Raw genomic sequence first — 19,371 nt, 5'->3', positions numbered from 1 at the left:
TTCAGTCCAAGCTTGTAACTTGGACAATAGCTGACTTAATGCAGATATCAAAGTTCACAGGTGAAACATTTCAGCAGTGCTGCCTTGCTGTTTATTTTTCTCAACCCCACATCTCTCACACTGATGCATTTCCTTTCTGAAACTAGACTCATTCCTACCACCAGCCGACAGAAAAGAGCAAAATAACAATGACCCAACCCCAAAGCCAGCCAGCAGGAGGGCGACTTCTCAAAGACCCAGGGCAGACCCAGCAACTCAGCAAGGCAACAGCACCCTGCTCCACGAATTCTTCGCCGACCTCTGCTAAGGTTTCCACTCGCTATCTTGCGCTGATCTGAATGGCAAGTAATTTTTACCACGGAGCCAGCCTTAAGAGGGGCAAGAACCAAAAGTGAGGACGCGGGTTTCCCTCACTGTAACTAAACATCCCTTAAAAAAAAAAAAAAGTCTTAGTAAGGAGCTCCAATTTTCTTTTGCCAATCACACGCCTCCCACCCCCAAACCTGACACACAGCTCCTTAATAGATAAAAATGTGAATGCAGGAAACTGAGCTCCACTTGAAACGTGTTAAGAACCTTTTTTTTTTTTTTTTAATGTTCTGGAGCTTTTTAGGGTAGGGTGCACACACAGGGCCTGGCACACCCAGACAATCCTGAAGGCAGGCTGTGGCCCTGACCCGGTTCCAGCCCCGGGAAGACTGACGCCCTGCCCCTACCCCCACCGGCTCAAGGTTTGTACAAGGCTGTTCCCAGCAGCCCTCCGCCCAGCTCAGGGGCAGAAAATTCATTCAACACGGTAGAGGTTCCAGGAACGAGATAAACTCTCCTTATGAATCACTTCCTGCGTTCATTCGCCTTCTCCTCTTTTGGAAACCGAATGCCCCACGTGCGCGGGTCACGGATGATGGTCAAAGCGAAGAAAGAAAAAGAAAAAAAAAAAAAACTGGGCCCATTCACTTGCAACGGGAACATCAAAACCAACGAATAAACGAGGCTTGAGTTGTTAAGCCGCATCTTTCTCCCCGAGCCGAGGCTGGAGCAAGTGACAGACCCAAGGTCACGGAGACATTGCAGGCGCGTCCACCGCCGCCGAGGCGCCAGCATCAGCCGGCCGGGGCGGCGTGGGGCACCCGACGGGGCTCCATCGGAGCGGGCGGGCGCCGCTGATCCAGGACACCAAAGGGGGCCCGCGGATGTCCCTCAAAACGGATACAGGCCGCCTCAAGTACATCCGGCACGGCGGGCCGAGTCTTGGGGGTCACCGCACACGGAGCCCGGCTGGCTCCGGGGAATCTAAAAAGCCATGCCAATCAACACGACGCAGCGTGGTAGAAAGAAGTTTCCAAACGTGTTTCAAATGAAAAAAAAAAATTTTTTTTTTTCACAGCCGCACCTCATGCAGCCACACACGGCTGCGGCTTCTCAGGCAAAGAGCGGAGCAGCCCCCGCGGGTCTGAGGCATCCACACCCGCACCGACGCGCGTCTGGAGCCCGGGCTGCAGTCCCCGGCCCCCGCCCCCAGAAAAGTCCCGACTCGCTCCGCCGCACTTTTCCAGGGTCCCGCGTGTCGGGGTCAGGGTTGGGGGCCGAGGAGAGCGAGCCGGGTCGCGGCCGAGGGTGCGGACCCCGCAGCCCGACCGCGCGCCCGCCCCCGCGCCAGCGGACCGACCTGCGGGAAGCGCGCCCTCCCCGAGCCCCAGGTCCCGCACCTTCCCTCCCGCCACCTCCCGTAGGAACCCCGCCGCAGGCGCTCACCTCGGCCCGCGCTCGCGCTGGTGGCGGTGGAGTTCCCGCAGCCCATCGCGCCGCCGGCCCGGGAAGCCGCGCTCCGGAGCTGGCGGCCGCAGGTCCTGGGGGCGGAGACGGAGACGCCGGGCGGCGCGCGGGGGAAGCGGGAGGCCGGCGGGGGGCGCGCGGGGGGCGCGCGGGGGACGCCCCTCCCGCCGCCGGGGGCCGCGGCGAGCTGAGCGGAAACCTCCGGGCGCCCCGGGTCCCGGCCCCGCTCGGGGACCCCCGCGGGACCCACCCGTCACCGCGGCAACCGCGGCGTCGGCCAATCCGCAGCCTTCTGCGCGCTCCTCGCCCGGGCATTGGTCGTCGTTAAGAGGGGGCGGGAGTTTGAAGTGGGTTTGGGGGCGAGGGCGTGGCCGGCGGGGGCGGGGCGGAGGATGCTCACCTGCGCCCCTTCTACCGCCTTGGCTTTTTTCTTTTCTTCTGCCCAGCTGTGTGAGGAGAGGAACTGAGCGGCGAGGGGCTCCGCGGGGACCGCGATTGAAGACCGTTGCGTTCGGTTCTGAAGCCAGAATCTCTGTTTTCCCATCCGCACGGCCTAGCACGAGACCTGAATTTTTCGCCAGGTTGGTCAAATCAACCAACTCTGCCTGAAAAATGCCTGTCAGCGCGATGTCTACACTCTAGGGCTCAGAACCTCGGCTCAGATTTCATGGCACAACCGCGAGCTGTCAGCCTAAGGGTTGGTGGGCTTCAGGAAAGTTCCAGAACCTGTTCGTGGCGACATCCCAGCTACATCGCACGCAGAAAATGATAATATTAAGTACCCTTAAATATTAAGTACCCTTAAATCTGTTAGATACGAGTTCCTGGAAGGCAAGGACTATCAGATATTCCACAGTCTCCTCCTGGCTGGCAAAACAGACTCCTTAAATGCTTGGTGAGGCGGATTCGAGCCAGGAATTAAAGCTCCATCTCAAACTCACTTAATATTTACAGACAGCCTGGCCCGTGCCAAGTTCTTTGTTAAGTTCCGGGGATACAAACATGTGGGAGACAGTCTCACCAGGCAGACACATTATAAACAAATTAATTATGGTCTAACAAGGATGTTAACCAAGAAATACAGGGTGTCATGGGAGCCCAGACAACCCTGGCCTACTGGTTAAAGGACGTTCCTGGAGCCATGCACTTGTGTTTGGAGAAAAACTTGAGCCGGCACCAAGGCGCTGGAGAACTTTTGAACATGACTTCCCAGGAGACTGTGAGAGGGAGCACTCCCTACCATGCAGAATACAAAATATCCACTGTGCTCCATCTGAAAGTTACATCTACCTGAGCCGGTGCGGAGGTGATCACTAATCCTGGGACAAATTGGGGCATTCTCAGTTGACTTCTCTACCTTGGCCTCCACTAAAGATCCAGAATGGGGGGAGGGGAGGCTATGGAACAGCCAAAAGCAATCTTCCGGCGGGCGTTGTGGTGGCGCAGGTGAAGCTGCCACGTGGGATGGATGCCCGCATTCCAGGTCAGAGTGAATGCCTGGGATTGAGTCCCTGCTCTGCTTCCTGATAGTGTGCTTGGGGGATCACAGGTGATGAGCCAAGTCCGTGGGTCCCTGGCACCCACATGGGAGACCTGGATAGAGGTCTGGGCTTTGGCCTTTCTCAGCCCCAGATGCTGCAGGCATTTTGGAGAGCGAATCAACAGTGGAAGAATCTCTGTGTGTCTGTCTGTCTCCCTTTCTCTCTGTCATTCTGCCTTTCAAATAAATAAAGATTTTTTTTTAAGAAACAAATATTCCTGCTTGTTTCTGTGCCATCTGGTGCTGGACTCCAACCCTAGGACATTTGGGGACAACATCCAGAACCCAGCGCCACGCTCCCAGCTGGCCCTTGGCTGTTGAGCCTGGCTGCACAGAACACAACATCACACAAGGCAAGCCCATATCTGATGAAGTGGGAGAAAAACAAGGCCACTCAGTAATCTAGTCTAAGTAGTGACAAAAATGACGCCACTGTGCAGACCACAAAAGCACCAACCCTCTCCTATCCTGGCTAGGATGATGGCTGCTGACGCTTCCCTGGTGACAGTGTTGCTGGCCGGTTCATTATCAGTTCCACTCCCTGCCTTACAGATGAGATCAGGAACACCCATCGAGGGGCCACTGTGTGGCACGGTGGGTTAAGCTGCTGCCTGTGATACCAGCATCCCACATGAGAGCACCTGTTTGAACCCTGGGTGTTGGTGCGTCTGAGAAGGCAGTGGAAGATGCCCGAGTACTGGGGCTCCTGCCACATGTGTGAGATCCAAATGGAATTCCTGACTGCTGGTGTAGCCCTGGCCATTATGGCCACTTGGGGAGTGAACCAGGGGGTGTAAGATTCTCTCTCTTTTTCTCTCTCGCTCTCTCTCTTGCCCCCCTCTTCCTTTCTCTCCTCTCTCTCCCTCTCTTTGTAACTCTGCCTTTCAAATAAATTAATCTTTAAAAAAAATTGTCCCTGCTTCCTGAAAATATCCAATCCAAAAAATTAAGCCCTTCTTTCTTAAATCCCAATCAAAATTACCTAATATGAATCTAAAACTATGAGTTATCATCTTTTTATTTACTTATTTATTTATTTGAGAGGCAGAGTTACAGAGGGAGAGAGAGGTCTTCCACCTGCTGGTTCACTCCCCAGATGGCCACAACAGCCAGAGCTGAGCTGATCTGAAGCCAGGGGCTTCTTCCAGGTCTCCCAGGCAGGTGCTGGGACCCAAGCACTTGAGCCATAGCAGAGGGCTGGAGAGGAAGTGGAGCAGCCAGGTCTTGAACCGTTGCATATGGGATGCCAGCACTGCAGGCAGCAGTTTTACCTGCTATGCCACAGTGCCGGCCCCGCCATGAATTATCTTTTTTTTTTTTTTTTTTTTTTTTTTTGACAGGCAGAGTGGACGATGAGAGAGAGAGACAGAGAGAAAGGTCTTCCTTTTGCCGTTGGTTCACCCTCCAATGGCCGCCATGGCTGGCGCGCTGCAGCCAGCGCACCGCGCTGATCCGATGGCAGGAGCCAGGTGCTTCTCCTGGTCTCCCATGGGGTGCAGGGCCCAAGCACTTGGGCCATCCTCCACTGCACTCCCTGGCCACAGCAGAGAGCTGGCCTGGAAGAGGGGCAACCGGGACAGAATCTGGCGCCCCGACCGGGACTAGAACCCAGTGTGCCGGCGCTGCAAGGCGGAGGATTAGCCTAGTGAGCCGCGGCGCCGGCCGAATTATCTTCTAACACCCTCTTAAGGAGCTGTCTCCTTGGTGCATTCTCCTTTGGTGTGGTGAGCCATTCAAAGACCCAACTTGTTCAGCTACAGTGTGTTCCTGGTGGTCTCTGGCCTGAGGACGTCGGCCCCCTCTGTCTCCGAAGGTCATACCCTGCCTGTTCTTTTGAGCATCTACTCTGCAGCAGCCACTCCTCTAAATGCCTCGGGATAGCAGGGGACAGCGCAGAGTGGAAACATTGAGTGGGAGCAAACAGACCAAAATAAAGTAACTTCACACACTCAAGGTGCAGTGGGAAAAAATAAAGCAGGGCGGGCCCTGGACCAGGCGACTAGGGGAAGGGGGATGGGTCTGCTTTAGGTGGGACAGCCGAGGCAGGCCTCTCTGAGTGTTGGAGCTGAGGTGAGTTCCAAGGGAAGAAATCAAGAAGATGCATGGGAAATTGTCCCAGGCAGAGGAAGGGCCAGGGCAGGAGCCCTGGGCGGGAGCTGGCCTTGATGGATTCCCTGAAAGAAAGAGAAGGCCGGTGGGGGAGGCTGGGCTGGAGCAGAGGGGAGGCGGTCAATGCTGTCAGTCAGCTCACACCGGCCGTCATGGGCCTTGGTGGGGCATTGAAGTTTTACTCAACGGTGTTGTGAGGCCGTTTGATGGGACAGTGTATGAAAAATTCTTATAAAATGCCAAGCATACAGCAAGCGCTCAATAAGTGTTAGTTCCCTCCCTAATGTGGAGCGAAGGAGCAAGGCTGCTGTCTCTTCCTTTTTCAGCAATTGATTTTATTTCATTTTACAAAGTCTCTTTGCAGTCGGACGTTCTTTAAGACAGTGAGTGCTAAGGAAATCAGCGATGCGTGCCTCATTTCCCGATTTCCCGACCGGTCCCTTTCAGCCTCCTTCTCCAGGCTGCTTCCATCACACCTCTTAGCTGCTGTTTTCCATCTTCAAACAAGAACCATCAGGGCCGGCGCCGCAGCTCACTAGGCTAACCCTCTGCCTTGCAGCGCCAGCACACCAGGTTCTAGTCCCGGTCGAGGCTCCGGATTCTGTCCCGGTTGCCCCTTTTCCAGGCCAGCTCTCTGCTGTGGCCAGGGAGTGCAGTGGAGGATGGCCCAAGTCCTTGGGCGGGCCCTGCACCCCATGAGAGACCAGGAGAAGCACCTGGCTCCTGCCATCGGATCAGCGTGGTGCGCCGGCCGCGGCAGCCATTGGAGGGTGAACCAACGGCAAAGGAAGACCTTTCTCTCTGTCTTTCTCTCTCACTGTCCACTCTGCCTGTCAAAAAATTAAAAAAAAAAAGAAAAAAGAACCATCAGGTGTACAGGCAGGTGAGGAGGGACGTGGCGGAAATGGGTGGCAACAAGAAGAAAACAAAAGGCGGGCGAGCACAGGGCTAAGCCCCAGTTTTCCCAACCCATAAAGGGCTTGCCACCATGCCTTTGGCAGCCTGGGTTCTAGCTACACTTCTCTCCTTTTGCCTGGGCACCTGCCATGAGCCTAGCTTCCACTCAGGGTAGCACACTCATACCCCACAATACCCACCAACAGCCAAGGGGCTTTCTCCCCCACCCCATGTCTCTCATGAACTCCAGAGGCACCCAGACCACTTCCTGGTCCGTTTCATTAGTCAGGACTGGGTGGCATGCCCCTTGGTGACCCTGCCGCCGGGGAGTTAAAGAGGATGACTGTCGCTGGCTGTGGGAATTTAGAATTTTTACCCCTGAGCCATGACAGCAGGTGCAGGAGAAGACACCTGAACCATATTGGGGCTCTGCTGGCAAGGAAAGGGGGGTTGATTCTCAGCTGTTTGCTCGTGAGCCATGATGGACATGACAAAGGTACCCCGCTATCGGAATCTCCTCTGCATTTCCTTCTTTTGAAGACAGCCCCGGAGAGCTGACAGCAAATGAAATGCGAGTAAAGGCGAAATCCGGCTTTGCGGCGGCATCATGGGCTCTGCGCTGCTGGGCGCTGGCAGTTAAGAAGACGAGAGGTTTACTGTGGGTCATGCCTGTGAGATACAGGGGGGAGGGCTCTGAGTAGGTAGGGAAAGCCTTCAGACTGCACTGCGGGTCTGACAGCCAGGCAGGTGAACAAGGGGAGCTGGGAGAAGCCGTGCAGAATGTGGTACAGCTCCTCTCATTGCCTTTCAGCTCTGCTGCTCTTCATCCCCCTCCCGCCACAGGGCCTTTGCACAAGCTGTTCCCTCTGCCTGAACGGTCCTTCCTTCTCCTTGTCTCGTTCATTCCTGCTGAGCCTTCGGCTTTTGCTTACAGTTCAGAGAAGCCTTTGACCCACCTCATGCAAGGTTACATTTCCCTAACACAGAGCTGCTTGGTTCTCAAAGCAGTTGCCACTGTTGCACCTTTATGTTTGAATATGACTCTTACAGGAACATCTGTTTCAGCCACCAGACGAGCTGTTCACTGGGGCAGAGACCAGACCTGGTTTTGCTTCATCTTTTTGCATCGCCTTTCTCAGCGGGTGAGCCAAAGCAGAGAGAAGCAGAACTCAATAAATCAAGCTGATCCCCACCTGCCACGTGACCCACCTCCAGCTCCAAACCAATAAGGAGCAAGGGGCCTCCAGACCTGAACAGCAAGACACCCTAAGGCTCTATTAGGGACTTCCCCAACAACCCGTGCGCCCTGTCCAAAATAGGCAATCGATGTGCCACCTTCCTGGAGGTGGCAGCAGTGAGAGACATCACCATTTTAAGCCTGTCACTGGCAAAACAAACCAGCCAACGGTGCCTGATCAGAACCGGAGCTGGATGCACACCAGTGTGCGTTGTGGTGAAGGGCAACCTCCATGCCTCCCCGTCTGATGACCAACCCTGCCCAGCTCCGCTCACTGAACCAATCGGCAGTGTCTCTTCCTGCTGTGCCTCCTGCCTTGTGTTGGAGCACAACTCCCCAACAAGCCTTGTCTGGGTTGCATGCTGCTGCCTTGTCAGTTTCCATAAGGAGGGACTCAGAGAACCTGGGGTCGGGACAGCAAGGGCTTGGAAATGTGTGTGAGCATCCAGCCAAGCTCAGGAAGGCCGGAGAAGGAGACGGCAAAACAACCAATCACCCAACATACAAATGTGGGGGAGAGGGGGTGGGCCTAAGTGTAGTGAAGCCATTCAGCCACACGTCAGGCTGAGATGAGAAAGCAGGTGGAGAAGCCCTTGCTGGTGATGATGACATTGAAGGTGAGGCTTGAGGGGCGAAAGGAGCTACATCCACACTCCTTAAAGCTTCATGATTTTGCCTTTCCATCAAATATGGTCACCTCGGGGTGCCGGGGCTCAGGGCTTGAAGCCAAGGCACGGGTGGAACTCCGAGAGTGCAAAGAAACTGTTTGCAGCAAAAATTCCCTAGGGTTTTGGAGCAGGAAGGGGGGAGTCTCAGGAAATGTGATCGGGTACGCTGTCTACACTGCCATCGGGTGTAGCCAGGGTGCAACCCCGTTTGAGAGGCCACACAATGGCTCCGCTCTGTCTTCCCCAGGCAGCCGCTGAATTCGTTTTTGAACACAGTTGGCCAAGAGGGAGGGAGTGGGGCCAGGACCAAAATAGATGTGTGATCTCAGGCTGGTAAAGCACCCTTTTCCCACCAATCAATATCGCCGGTCCTACCAATCTGATGTGACCACAGGTTCTTTTTAGTTGTAAAATTCACATCATATCAGTTAACCATTGTAAAGTGCGCGACTCCGGGGCATTTCGTACATGCGCGGTGCTGTGCAGCGCTCACCAATATCTAGTTCCAAAACATTTTCATTGCCCGACAAGGAACCTTGGCCCCATTAAGCCATCATGACCGTCTCCTGCCCCAGCACCTGTTCCCAGGCTTTCTGTCAATATGGATTTCTCTATTATGGCCATTTCATATAAATGGAGCTGCCATTTCATTTTAAATCCCGGGTTATTCTGTCGTGTTTTTGCATGATCAAAGCTCGTATATAGGTACTTCCAAACGTTCATAGAAAAAGGAACTAAAAGATAAGTTTATTTTGGTGCAAAATTTTTTTTAAAACCAGGCATAAAAGGAGTCTTCAAAAGCTTCATGGAAATATATATTACAAAAAAAGAAAACTATGCGTGGATTTCAGTGGGGTTTTTTGCACCATGATAAATTTATTTTTAATTCCATTTTCCACAAACACTTTGAAACCCCCTCATACAGGGTGCTCCTGTGGTCTCTTATTATCACTTATTATCGATTCAACAGGCTCAGCTGAGTTCTGAAAGAAGGGTCTCTGCAGTCACCAGTTGTTTTCTCTTTTTTTTTTTTTAACTATTTTATTATTTTTTATTTATTTATTTATTTATTTTGACAGGCAGAGTGGATAGTGAGAGAGAGAGAGACAGAGAGAAAGATCTTCCTTTGCCGTTGGTTCACCCTCCAATGGCCACCGTGGCTGGTACGCTGCGGCCGGCACACCGCGCTGATCCGAAGGCAGGAGCCAGGTGCTTCTCCTGGTCTCCCATGCGGGTGCAGGACCCAAGCACCTGGGCCATCCTCCACTGCACTCCCTGGCCACAGCAGAGAGCTGGCCTGGAAGAGGGGCAACCAGGACAGAACTGGCACCCCAACCGGGACTAGAACCCGGTGTGCCGGCACCGCAAGGCGGAGGATTAGCCTAGTGAGCCGCGGATGCGGCCACCAGTTGTTTTCTCTATAGGAGAATGGGAGACTGGGGAGAGATTGACAGCAGGCGAGCGTACTGTGCCCCGGCTACTCAACTTCGGAATGACCTTGAGATGCACGTGTGTCATAAATAATGCTATGGCTTTTTCTCTGAAGCAAACTCTTGAGAAAACGGCCTCATTTCCTCTGGGAACCCCGAGTGTTTTCCTTGGGCGTCTGACCCTCAGGATGGGGAAGACATCGATGAGCCAGTGCTGGATTCAGGAGCTCGCCCTCGTGACGGCGTAGACCCTGCTGGAATCAAACCGTGAGCCAGAGGAAGTTGCCTGAAATTTGTCTCAATTCCACATGTTTTAAATCTTATTTTTAAATATTTCAAACATGGTTGAATAAACTTTGATGATTCAAGAACACAAAGGAAGGCCCTTTTGATATTATCTACCCATGTACAAATTTAGCATCAGCCTCAACTCTGAACTGGGCATAGTCCTTGCATGTGAATTTCATTTTAGCATCACAGATTGTAAATAATAAATACTGTCAAAGCTTAGGGAAAACTGGAGTTGGGCTGGCATTGTGGCAGAATGGGTTAAACCACCAACTAGGATACCAACATCCCATACGGGCACCAGTTCTGTCCTGACTGCTCCTCTTCTGATCCAGCTCCCTGTTAAGTGCCTAGGAAAGCAACGGGAAATAACCCAAGTTCTTGGGCCTCTGCCAGCCACAGGGGAGACCCAGGTGGAGTTCCAGGCTCCTGGCTTCGTCCTGGCCCAGCCCCAGCTATTAAAATAGCCATTTGGGAAGTGAGCTAACAAATGAAAGATCTCTCCTCTCTCTCTCTCCCTCCCCCCTCCACCCCCGGTAAACCTACCTTTCAAATACATCTTTTTTTAAAAACAAGCATCTTTTAATTACACTTTCCCATGAACTTTTTTTCTTAAAGATTGATTTGTTTATTTGCAAGGCAGAGTTACAGAGAGAGAGGGAGAGATAGAGAGATAAAGATCTTCCATCCATTGGTTCACTCCCCAAATGGCCGCTACTGCCAGCGCACCACGCTGATCCGAAGCTGGGAGCCAGATGCTTCTCCTGGTCTCCCATGAGGGTGCAGGGCCCAAGCACCTGGGCCATCCTCCACTGCCTTCCCAGGCCACAGCAGAGAGCTGGACTGGAAGAGGAGGAGCACCTGGGACAGAATCTGGCGCCCTGACCGGGACTAGAACCCGGGGTGCGAGCGCCGCAGGCAGAGGATTAACCTATTGAGCTGCGGCACAGACCCACATTGTTTTCTAAACTGTAAAATAAAAGGAAGCCTGCTATTGAAATTCTGAAACTTTGATATCACACTGAAGACGAACAAGAGTTCATCTTGCCCAGAATTTCCATTTCGTAGGCTACTTTAAATGAAACCAAATGAGCTGTGGTCTGGCCTATCATGATTACTTTACAAACGCATTTGAAAACCAAATCAACATATTCTAACATGCTGGGGAAAGTCTTCAGCCACAAAACCCTCACTGTCCAGGTTGATTGGCAGTTCAGGGAAATCGGGCCAACTTGATGCTAGGATCTCAGAAATCTGACTGCCTCAGTCGGCGTGTCCATATGGGGTCTAAGTTTAGTTGCTAATTGGGCTATCAAATGGCCTTGGTTGCCATGACTAACTAAACAGTATCCATGAATGGTTAAGATTAAACTGCCTGAAAAAGAAGGAGAGAACTGGAAGGTGAAAAGGAGACATGTAATCATTAGCCAAAGCAAAAGGAACTTGAACTTCCGTGTCTGCAACCTGCACTCAAACGGGTTTCTGAAGGAAGTGACTTCCAAATTCAGAAATACACTAGTGTTCAGAGAGATAATGAGGGCATCATTTCCTGACCTCTTTTTTTTTTTTTTTTTTTTTGAAAGACAGGGAGAGACAGACACAGAGAGCTCTCATACCCTGATTTGGACCTCAAATGCCTGCAACAGCCAGAGTTAGGCCAAGCTGAAGCCAGAAGCTGAGAACTCAGTGTGGGTCTCCCATGTGGGAGGCAAAGACCCAAGTACTTGAACCATCACCTGCTCTCTCCCAGGGAGCCCAATAGCAGGCAGCTGGACTTGGGAGCAAAGCCGGGGCTTGAGCCCAGGCCTTCCAGTGTGGGACAGAGGAGTTCCAGGTGGTGTCTTAACTGCTGTGCCAAATGCCCACCCCATTTTCCGTGTCTGAGTGCCTCAACAGACATGAAGAAAATGCATTACGTTAAGCTAATGTTTCCAGCGTAGAGATCTTAAAATGCGAATTCAGAGGCAATGCTTCAGGCTAGACACGTCCTAGACTGACATCGCATTTGCCATCCCTCTTTCTTGCAGACTTTATCTCCTCCCTGCCGCTGCTTGAGTTTCTCCAGTCTTGCCCACGGCTGGCTGCTTCTAACCCCACCATGGACCTAACCACTCCCCACTCTGTTAATTCAGCAGAAATCCTGTGTTCTAAGTGTCTTGGTGAACACTCACACTGTGCGGAACAAGGTGGAACAGGGCAGGAAACAGAAGGCTTAGGACTCAACAGCCAGACAGACATGTGGTCCACTCCCTGCCAAACTACAGCCCCTGAAATCTTTAAACCTGTGGTGTGGACATAATCTGCACAGCCTCTCAGGCCACACTGCCTGGGTCCAAATTCTAGCTCCAAGCCGGCGCCGTGGCTCAATAGGCTAATCCTCCACCTTGCGGCGCCGGCACACCGGGTTCTAGTCCCGGTTGGGGCGCCGGATTCTGTCCCGGTCGCCCCTCTTCCAGGCCAGCTCTCTGCTATGGCCAGGGAGTGCAGTGGAGGATGGCCCAGGTGCTTGGGCCCTGCACCCCATGGGAGACCAGGAAAAGCACCTGGCTCCTGGCTCCTGCCAGGATCAGCGCGGTGCGCCGGCTGCAGCGGCGGCCATTGGAGGGTGAACCAACGGCAAAGGAAGACCTTTCTCTCTCTGTCTCTCTCTCTCTCACTGTCCACTCTGCCTGTCAAAAAAAAAAAAAAAAAAAAAAAAAAAAAAAAAAAAATTCTAGCTCCACCATTTTGTAGCAAGTGACATGCTCTCTGCGTCTCAGCTTCCTTGCCTGTTGGAAAAGTCGGGGGAGAGGGTTTAGGGGGCCACTAGTTCCTACATCAGAAGGTTGCTATGAGAATCGAATTAGTTACAATATGCAAATCACACCAGGGGCCAGCAGGTAGCAAGCACCTGTGAGTGTGGGGTTCTAGCAGCAGTGGCAGAGGTAGTAATGTCACTGTTACTGTCATGTGAATTCATTGAGGTCACAAGTGCCTGATAGTTTGCATTTGGTCTTCAGTAGTTACTGTAGATGTGTGACTGCAGAAAATATAAAGGCGGGGCCTACGTGTTCCCTTTCCGTTTTGCAGCAGATATGTTGAGCGAGTCAATTATGAAATGCTGGATCAGGCGCCGGGTGCCAGCCTCCAGAGATGCAGACAGGAAGCCGGTCCCCAGCAACCCCTCAGGCTGCCAGAGAAGCATCCTGCTGTGCTGCACGTTCACGCCGGATTCTGCACAGGCCCAAAGGAGGGGAGGGAGATAAGGACATGGGGAAGATCAGGGAAGCCTCCTTGAAGGAGGTGGCACAGGAGCTGAGTGTTTATAGATAGTGGAGAAAAGACATTCCGGGAGAGGAAGCAGCTACACCTCCCAGTGACACCAAGTGCTACATATCTTAATGATCTTTGTCATTCTACTTGACATCTGATCTTGGCTCCCCACTGCCAAGAAGGTAAAGGCTAAGCTCTCTCTCGGCTGGCATCTCAAGCCTGTTCAGTCTTTCCCCACCTCCCTTGGTGCCCTGTCTCCAGCTGGTCCTCTTGATAAGCACTCTGCTCCAAGCACTCCAGTGGGCTTTACCACCTCACCCTTGCTGTGGGCATGCGCCCTCTTCCTTCTTCACACTCTACCTTCAAGACCCATCAAATGACAACTCCCGTCTGCCCAGGAAGAATTAATCCCTCCTCCCTCTACCCCTTAGGCACATTCCTAACCACGTGGTATCATTATGTCTTGTTTTGTTTTGTTTTGACAGGCAGAGTGGACAGTGAGAGAGGGAGAGACAGAGAGAAAGGTCTTCCTTTGCCGTTGGTTCACTCTCCAATGGCCGCCGCGGCCAGCGTGCTGCAGCTGGCGCACCGTGCTAATCCGAAGGCAGGAGCCAGGTGCTTCTCCTGGTCTCCCATGCAGGTGCAGGGCCCAAGGACTTGGGCCATCCTCCACTGCACTCCCGGGCCACAGCAGAGAGCTGGCCTGGAAGAGGGGCAACCGGGACAGAATCTGGCACCCCGACCGGGGCTAGAACCCAGGGTGCTGGCGCCACAGGTGGAGGATTAGCCTATTGAGCCGCGACGCTGGCCTGTGGTATCGTTATGCCTTAGTACCCAACCTCCAACTAAAATATGCACTCAAGAGGATGGTTCCGTTTGGTTGTGCAAACCCAGAACCCCAACACACAGGAAGCTGTCAGTCAGCTGGAGTTGTTAGTACTCTGATGGACGCTGAGTGAAGGTTCCTTGAGTCACGGAGCTAGCGTAAGTAGAACTTGTTTGAGGAAGGAATCAATAAACTAGAGCAAACATTCGGTGACCCGTTTCCTCTCTCCTTAATATCCCAAACCCTGGTTTTGGAAAGGTGCAGCCAATCAGAAAAAAGTAATTGGAATACATTACACCATCAGAGGCCCACAGCCCTGTGAAACACACAGTCCTGGAGTTGGGGTTTCTGTTGCTGCCTGGTGAGCATGCATCAAGGTTAGACAAGGACCTAGATTTCTCTACACAATAAATTGGAGCTACTCGGTAGGGGTATGGAAATGAATGGAATTCTCCTCCTTCATAGGTTGCTAGGAACACCCGCGAGATCCATTTGGGCTCTGCTGTTAAAAGTAGGGCCTTGGCTATCAGCTCCCCACAGTGCACTGTGCTTTATGGTTCATCGCAGTCACTGGGAATGAAGAGCTCCCACTAGGACAAGGCCTCCTGCAGCAGAAGTAGAATCAAGTCAGACAATTGCTGCATATCACCCGGCTCAGGGACTCACACTGTGTTCAATATAAATGGCACCCCTGGAGTGTGTGGTCTGCGTTGGGAATGTACCCTTGGAACTGTGCAGCATAGAAGTTCAAACTGAGTCAGTCTGATAGGAACCTAGGAATCTGCCCCTTAAATTAGCACACACATTCCTGCTCTGCACTGGGAGATACAGATGCTAGTCTCCCAAGGACCAACTGATCGACATTGACCTAGCAAGTAGATTGCTATGGAAACCACACGACGGTTCCTAATATTTCCTCCTGCTCCCCCTCCCCAACCTAACTTTAAATTGTGATACATTAAAATCAGCAATCTTTTCCCCTGTTCTTATTTTCCATGTCACTAGAACTGGGCTGCTAGGGTCGTTGCATAATGTGCATTTCCAACCACACACAGGTATAAAACCTCATTTCTAATTTTTCCGCAAGTAGGCAATCCATCCATAGCTTAGACTCGAACTCTGCTACCGAAGAAATCTCACTGTTATCACTTTCCTTTCTTGCAGGGGCTTCAGTTCTTATTTCTTCTCTGGCTTTCAGAATGTGAATATCCCCCCAGTTACAGAAATAAATTCTTCCTGATTCCTGTACCCCTGCTCTGTGGGGCTGCTCTTCCATCCCCAGCTTGTGGGCCAACCTCCTGCGCCTCCACAGTCTCTCTCCATCTCAGTCATCGTGTTTGTTGAGCACTTTCTGGAATTTCCAACCTCTGGGCTTGTTATAAGGTGATGGGAACAAGCAAGTCTCTGTGGTTCACAATGCGTCCCGACTGATACACTAAGTAATGGGGGTGGGCTGCTCTGAGCTTTGCCTGTGCCAGCACGTCTTCCCCTTTCTTACCTGCGACAAAACCCGACTTTCATTTGGGCGACTATCCATTTCCCATTCAATATGCTTCTGTTGGGGCTCTGAGCCCTGACAGCTCATCAAGGACAAAGAGCGGTTCTAACCAAGCCAATCAAACTCTCTCCAAAAGTCCAAATCTTGAACAGAGTGACAGAAGGATGGAATGACCGGGGCGGGTGTTGTGGCACAGTGGATTCAACCATCACTTGGGATGCCGGCATCCCTAGCGGAGAGCCTGGGAACAAGTCCTGCCTCCACTTCTGATCCAGCTTCCTGCTAATGTGCATGTTGGGAGCCAGCAGATGATGGCTCAAGTACTTGGTACCCAGGTGGGAGACCCAGATGGCATTCCTCCTCCTGGCTTTGGTCTGACCCAGACCTTGCTGTTGTAGGCTTTTGGGAAGTGAACCAACAGATGGAAGATCTGTCTCTCTGTTGCTCTGCCTTTCAAATAAATAAAAATAAACTTTAAGAGAAAGATGGAGTAATGCTGATGGCAATGTCCCAAAGATTTGTTCATGACACCTCCAGAGCTTTCTTTGTTACTTCTTTCTTTCTATGCAATTTCTTTCAATATATTCTGTTTTTCTTAAGTGTGCTTAAGTGGATTTCTAACTATAAATATAACTAATACCATGAGTAACAAACACATTAATGAATTGATGCTTCTCCAGGAATCAATGCAGAAGTAGAAACTAAAGTGTCCAGTTCTTCCTTCCTTGTCACAGCTGTAATATGCATTGTTATGCAGTTTGCCTTTTTAAGTGGGAATTTTCAGAATGCAATAATTCCTTGGCTATTGAAAACCAAATTTGGATCTCTGAGAATGTTCTTTGAAAGTACCCAGCTTCTGGCCAGCACCGCAGCTCACTAGGCTAATCCTCCACCTGCGGCACCAGCACCCCGGGTTCTAGTGCCGGTCGGGGCACCGGATTCTGTCCCGGTTGCTCTTCTTCCAGTCCAGCTCTCTGCTGTGGCCTGGGAAGGCAGTGGAGGATGGCCCAAGTGCTTGGGCCCTGCACCCGCATAGGAGACCAGGAGGAGGCACCTGGCTCCTGGCTTCAGATCGGTGCAGCACACCAGCCATAGCAGCCATTTGAGGGAGGTGAAAGGAAGACCTTTCTCTCTGTCTCTGTCTCTGCCTTTCTCTCTCACTGTCTAACTCTGCCTGTCAAGAAAAAAAGAAAGAAAGAAAAAACGAACTTAACTTCTATCCCAGCTGTTCCAGTGTATAGATGCAAAACTGTGTGCATAAAGGTCTTCTGTGTTTTCTTGGTTTTCCTTCTGGAAGACATACACGGGTAAGGTAAAGCGAGATCCCATGCCTTGGGAACAGGTTAGTTCTGCTGCTTGGCACCCGCTGAGGACTTGCTCACATGGGACGAGCAGGTCTTTTTCTCTAGGCTAAGGAATTGAAGAGACTCAGCATTCTTAACCCTCTCCCCATACTATTCAGAATCCTTCCTAAGGAAGACAACGGACTCTGACTTACGTTACTTTCATTAGCGTTCTTGGCAAGTCAGTTTGATGAGCCACGATTCATCCTGTAAGAAAAACACAGTTCACTGCTGGTGGGTGACAAGCTGCTAATGCAGGGGAGCCCCAGAGAAGCTCCTTGGCAGGCTTACTGATCTCCCGTCGTTTCCTAGAAGGCTGCTCAAAACCTCTTATTTATTTATTTATTTATTTATTAACTTGAAAGAAACAAAGAGAGCTCCCCTGCCCTGGTTCACTACCAAATACCTGCAACAGCTGGGCTGGGTCAGGCTGAAGAACGCAGTCAGGTCTCCCACATGGGTGGCAGAGACCCAAGTGATGTGGGCAGGCAGATAGGATAAAGTTGATTAGGTTTATGAGCTGGGAGGCCACGCCTTCACATCTGCTGTGTGATCTCACGGCCCTACCTGATCTCATCTGAATGCCCACCTGCCCATCAGACTACGTAACCACAACCCTTTGGAAACCACATAAAAGGAGTGTTCCAAAATCGGTCTCTCTCTCAGCCTTTATTTCAATATTGCTCATAACCAAATGCTTGCTGCACGTGGCTCCTGGCCTGCTCTCTGCTTGGTATGGCCCCAGCTTAGTTTCTAGATGTTTCTTTCTCCCTTAGATAGAGCCCTCACTCTCCTATGCATTTCACTCACCCAATAAAATCCTTAAAACTTACCATGTTGTCTGGTCTATTTGGGCTAGTATTCAGAATTCTTCTCTGGATATGTGGCAAGCACCCACGCAGCTTATTTATTTTGGAAAATATTTATTTATTTTTTATTTTTTGACAGGCAGAGTGGATAGTGAGAGAGAGAGACAGAGAGAGAAAGGTCTTCCTTTGCCGTTGGTTCACCCTCCAATGGCTGCCGCAGCCGGCGCGCTGTGGCCAGCGCACCGCGCTGATCCGATGGCAGGAGCCAGGTGCTTCTCCTGCTCTCCCATGGGGTGCAGGGCCCAAGCACTTGGGCCATCCTCCACTGCACTCCCTGGCCACAGCAGAGAGCTGGCCTGGAAGAGGGGCAACCAGGACAGAATCCGGCGCCCCGACCGGGACTAGAACCCAGTGTGCCGGCACCGCAAGGCGGAGGATTAGCCTAGTGAGCCGCGGCGATGGCTGGAAAATATTAATAAGCAAAAACAGTTTCTCAAGTGCTTGGGCCATCACCTGCTTTCTCCCCAGGTACACATTAGCTGGAATGGGGAGCAGAGGCCAGGAATCACAGCAGGTACTCTGATGTGAGATGTGGACATCCTAACTGACTCAAAACAGCTCTTTTCAAACACGAAGGCTTAATCCCTTGATAGGAAAAAGTAGCTGTCGCTCCCCCATTCGCGGAGGAACGACGAAGGACCCTGCGCTGTTCTTTTGTCTGCTTGGCCCTTCCCGGGTTTGCTGCTGGTCCTTCCCGGGTTGGCTGCAGGCCCCTCCACCTCCGTGGAGGGGCGGCACCCCCTGCCACTTTCCCCACTTCCAGGGAGGAGCGGCACACCGCCGGCCGGCTCTCTCGGGGACTTCTCGGGGGCTTCTCGGGGACTGCTCAGGTGTTCCTTCAGGTGTTCCTTCAGGTGTTCCTGGTGCATGTTGGCTCTCTCCTCCTTTATAGTCCTCTTCCACCAATCCCAACTCTGCTACCCACATGCCGAGCACGCTGCTCTCCTCCAATCAGGAGCAGGATTAGCTCCTGCAGCTTATCAGTCAAATTGGCGAGAGGCAGCTGCGTAGAGGTTGTTTGCTCCTCCCCAGCGCCATACTGTGGGAGAGCAGATGCATAGAATAAGTCTTAATTCCAGTAACTTAGTCTAGTCTCAGTTGCTCCCCACAGTAGCTAAAGCAATTCACCAGGACCCGAGTTCAAGGTAAAGATGATTTTGGTAGAAGAGCATACACGTAGCTGTTTTAGGAAGACTATTTCATTTTCACAATTTTGCCACTATTTTTAAAATTGATTTATTTTGGGGATTTAAAAGCAAGATTTATTAGAGCCAAAGACCTCCAGCCAGAGAGCATGGAGGAGGGCTCCAAGGGAGGAAAAGACCCAAAGAGGCTGGTGATACCAGGGTTTTTAAGCATAATTTTCGGGAGGAAAAAACATTCAGTTAGGGACAAAACCCATCAAAAGGCCTGATTTTCAATCCTTTATTCTGTCTGGCTTGCTCAAGATAAAACAAAGAGCCAGTGGAAGCTTGGGAAACCTAATTTGCTGTACAATAAACTGGGAGGTCAGAAGGAATCACCACTCCCTTGCTATTCCTTTGGTAAAACAGGAAGGAGTAGGCAGGCAGGCACTTTGTGACCTTGCTAAAGATAACCTGTATGGGGGAAGGAAACATCTTGCAAACTCAGTTTTCT

The 19,371-nt window shown here is 51.7% G+C and overlaps 1 protein-coding gene across 1 annotated transcript in view; it reads right to left on the bottom strand.

The window, feature by feature from the left end:
* Nucleotides 1–2,023, bottom strand: part of C11H12orf75 (chromosome 11 C12orf75 homolog) — a gene marked incomplete at its 5' end in the record, with an annotated part of 54,105 nt that extends 52,082 nt beyond the window's left edge. The window contains one exon of the mRNA XM_051844930.2: nucleotides 1,756–2,023. Coding sequence (XP_051700890.2) covers nucleotides 1,756–2,023 — 268 coding nt within the window. The remainder of the gene's footprint in view (nucleotides 1–1,755) is intronic.
* Nucleotides 2,024–19,371: the final 17,348 nt, after the last annotated feature.

The sequence above is a fragment of the Oryctolagus cuniculus genome, chromosome 11 (assembly GCF_964237555.1).
Source record: "Oryctolagus cuniculus chromosome 11, mOryCun1.1, whole genome shotgun sequence".
Lineage (NCBI taxonomy): Eukaryota > Metazoa > Chordata > Mammalia > Lagomorpha > Leporidae > Oryctolagus > Oryctolagus cuniculus.
This window is presented reverse-complemented; position numbering and strand designations above follow the sequence as displayed.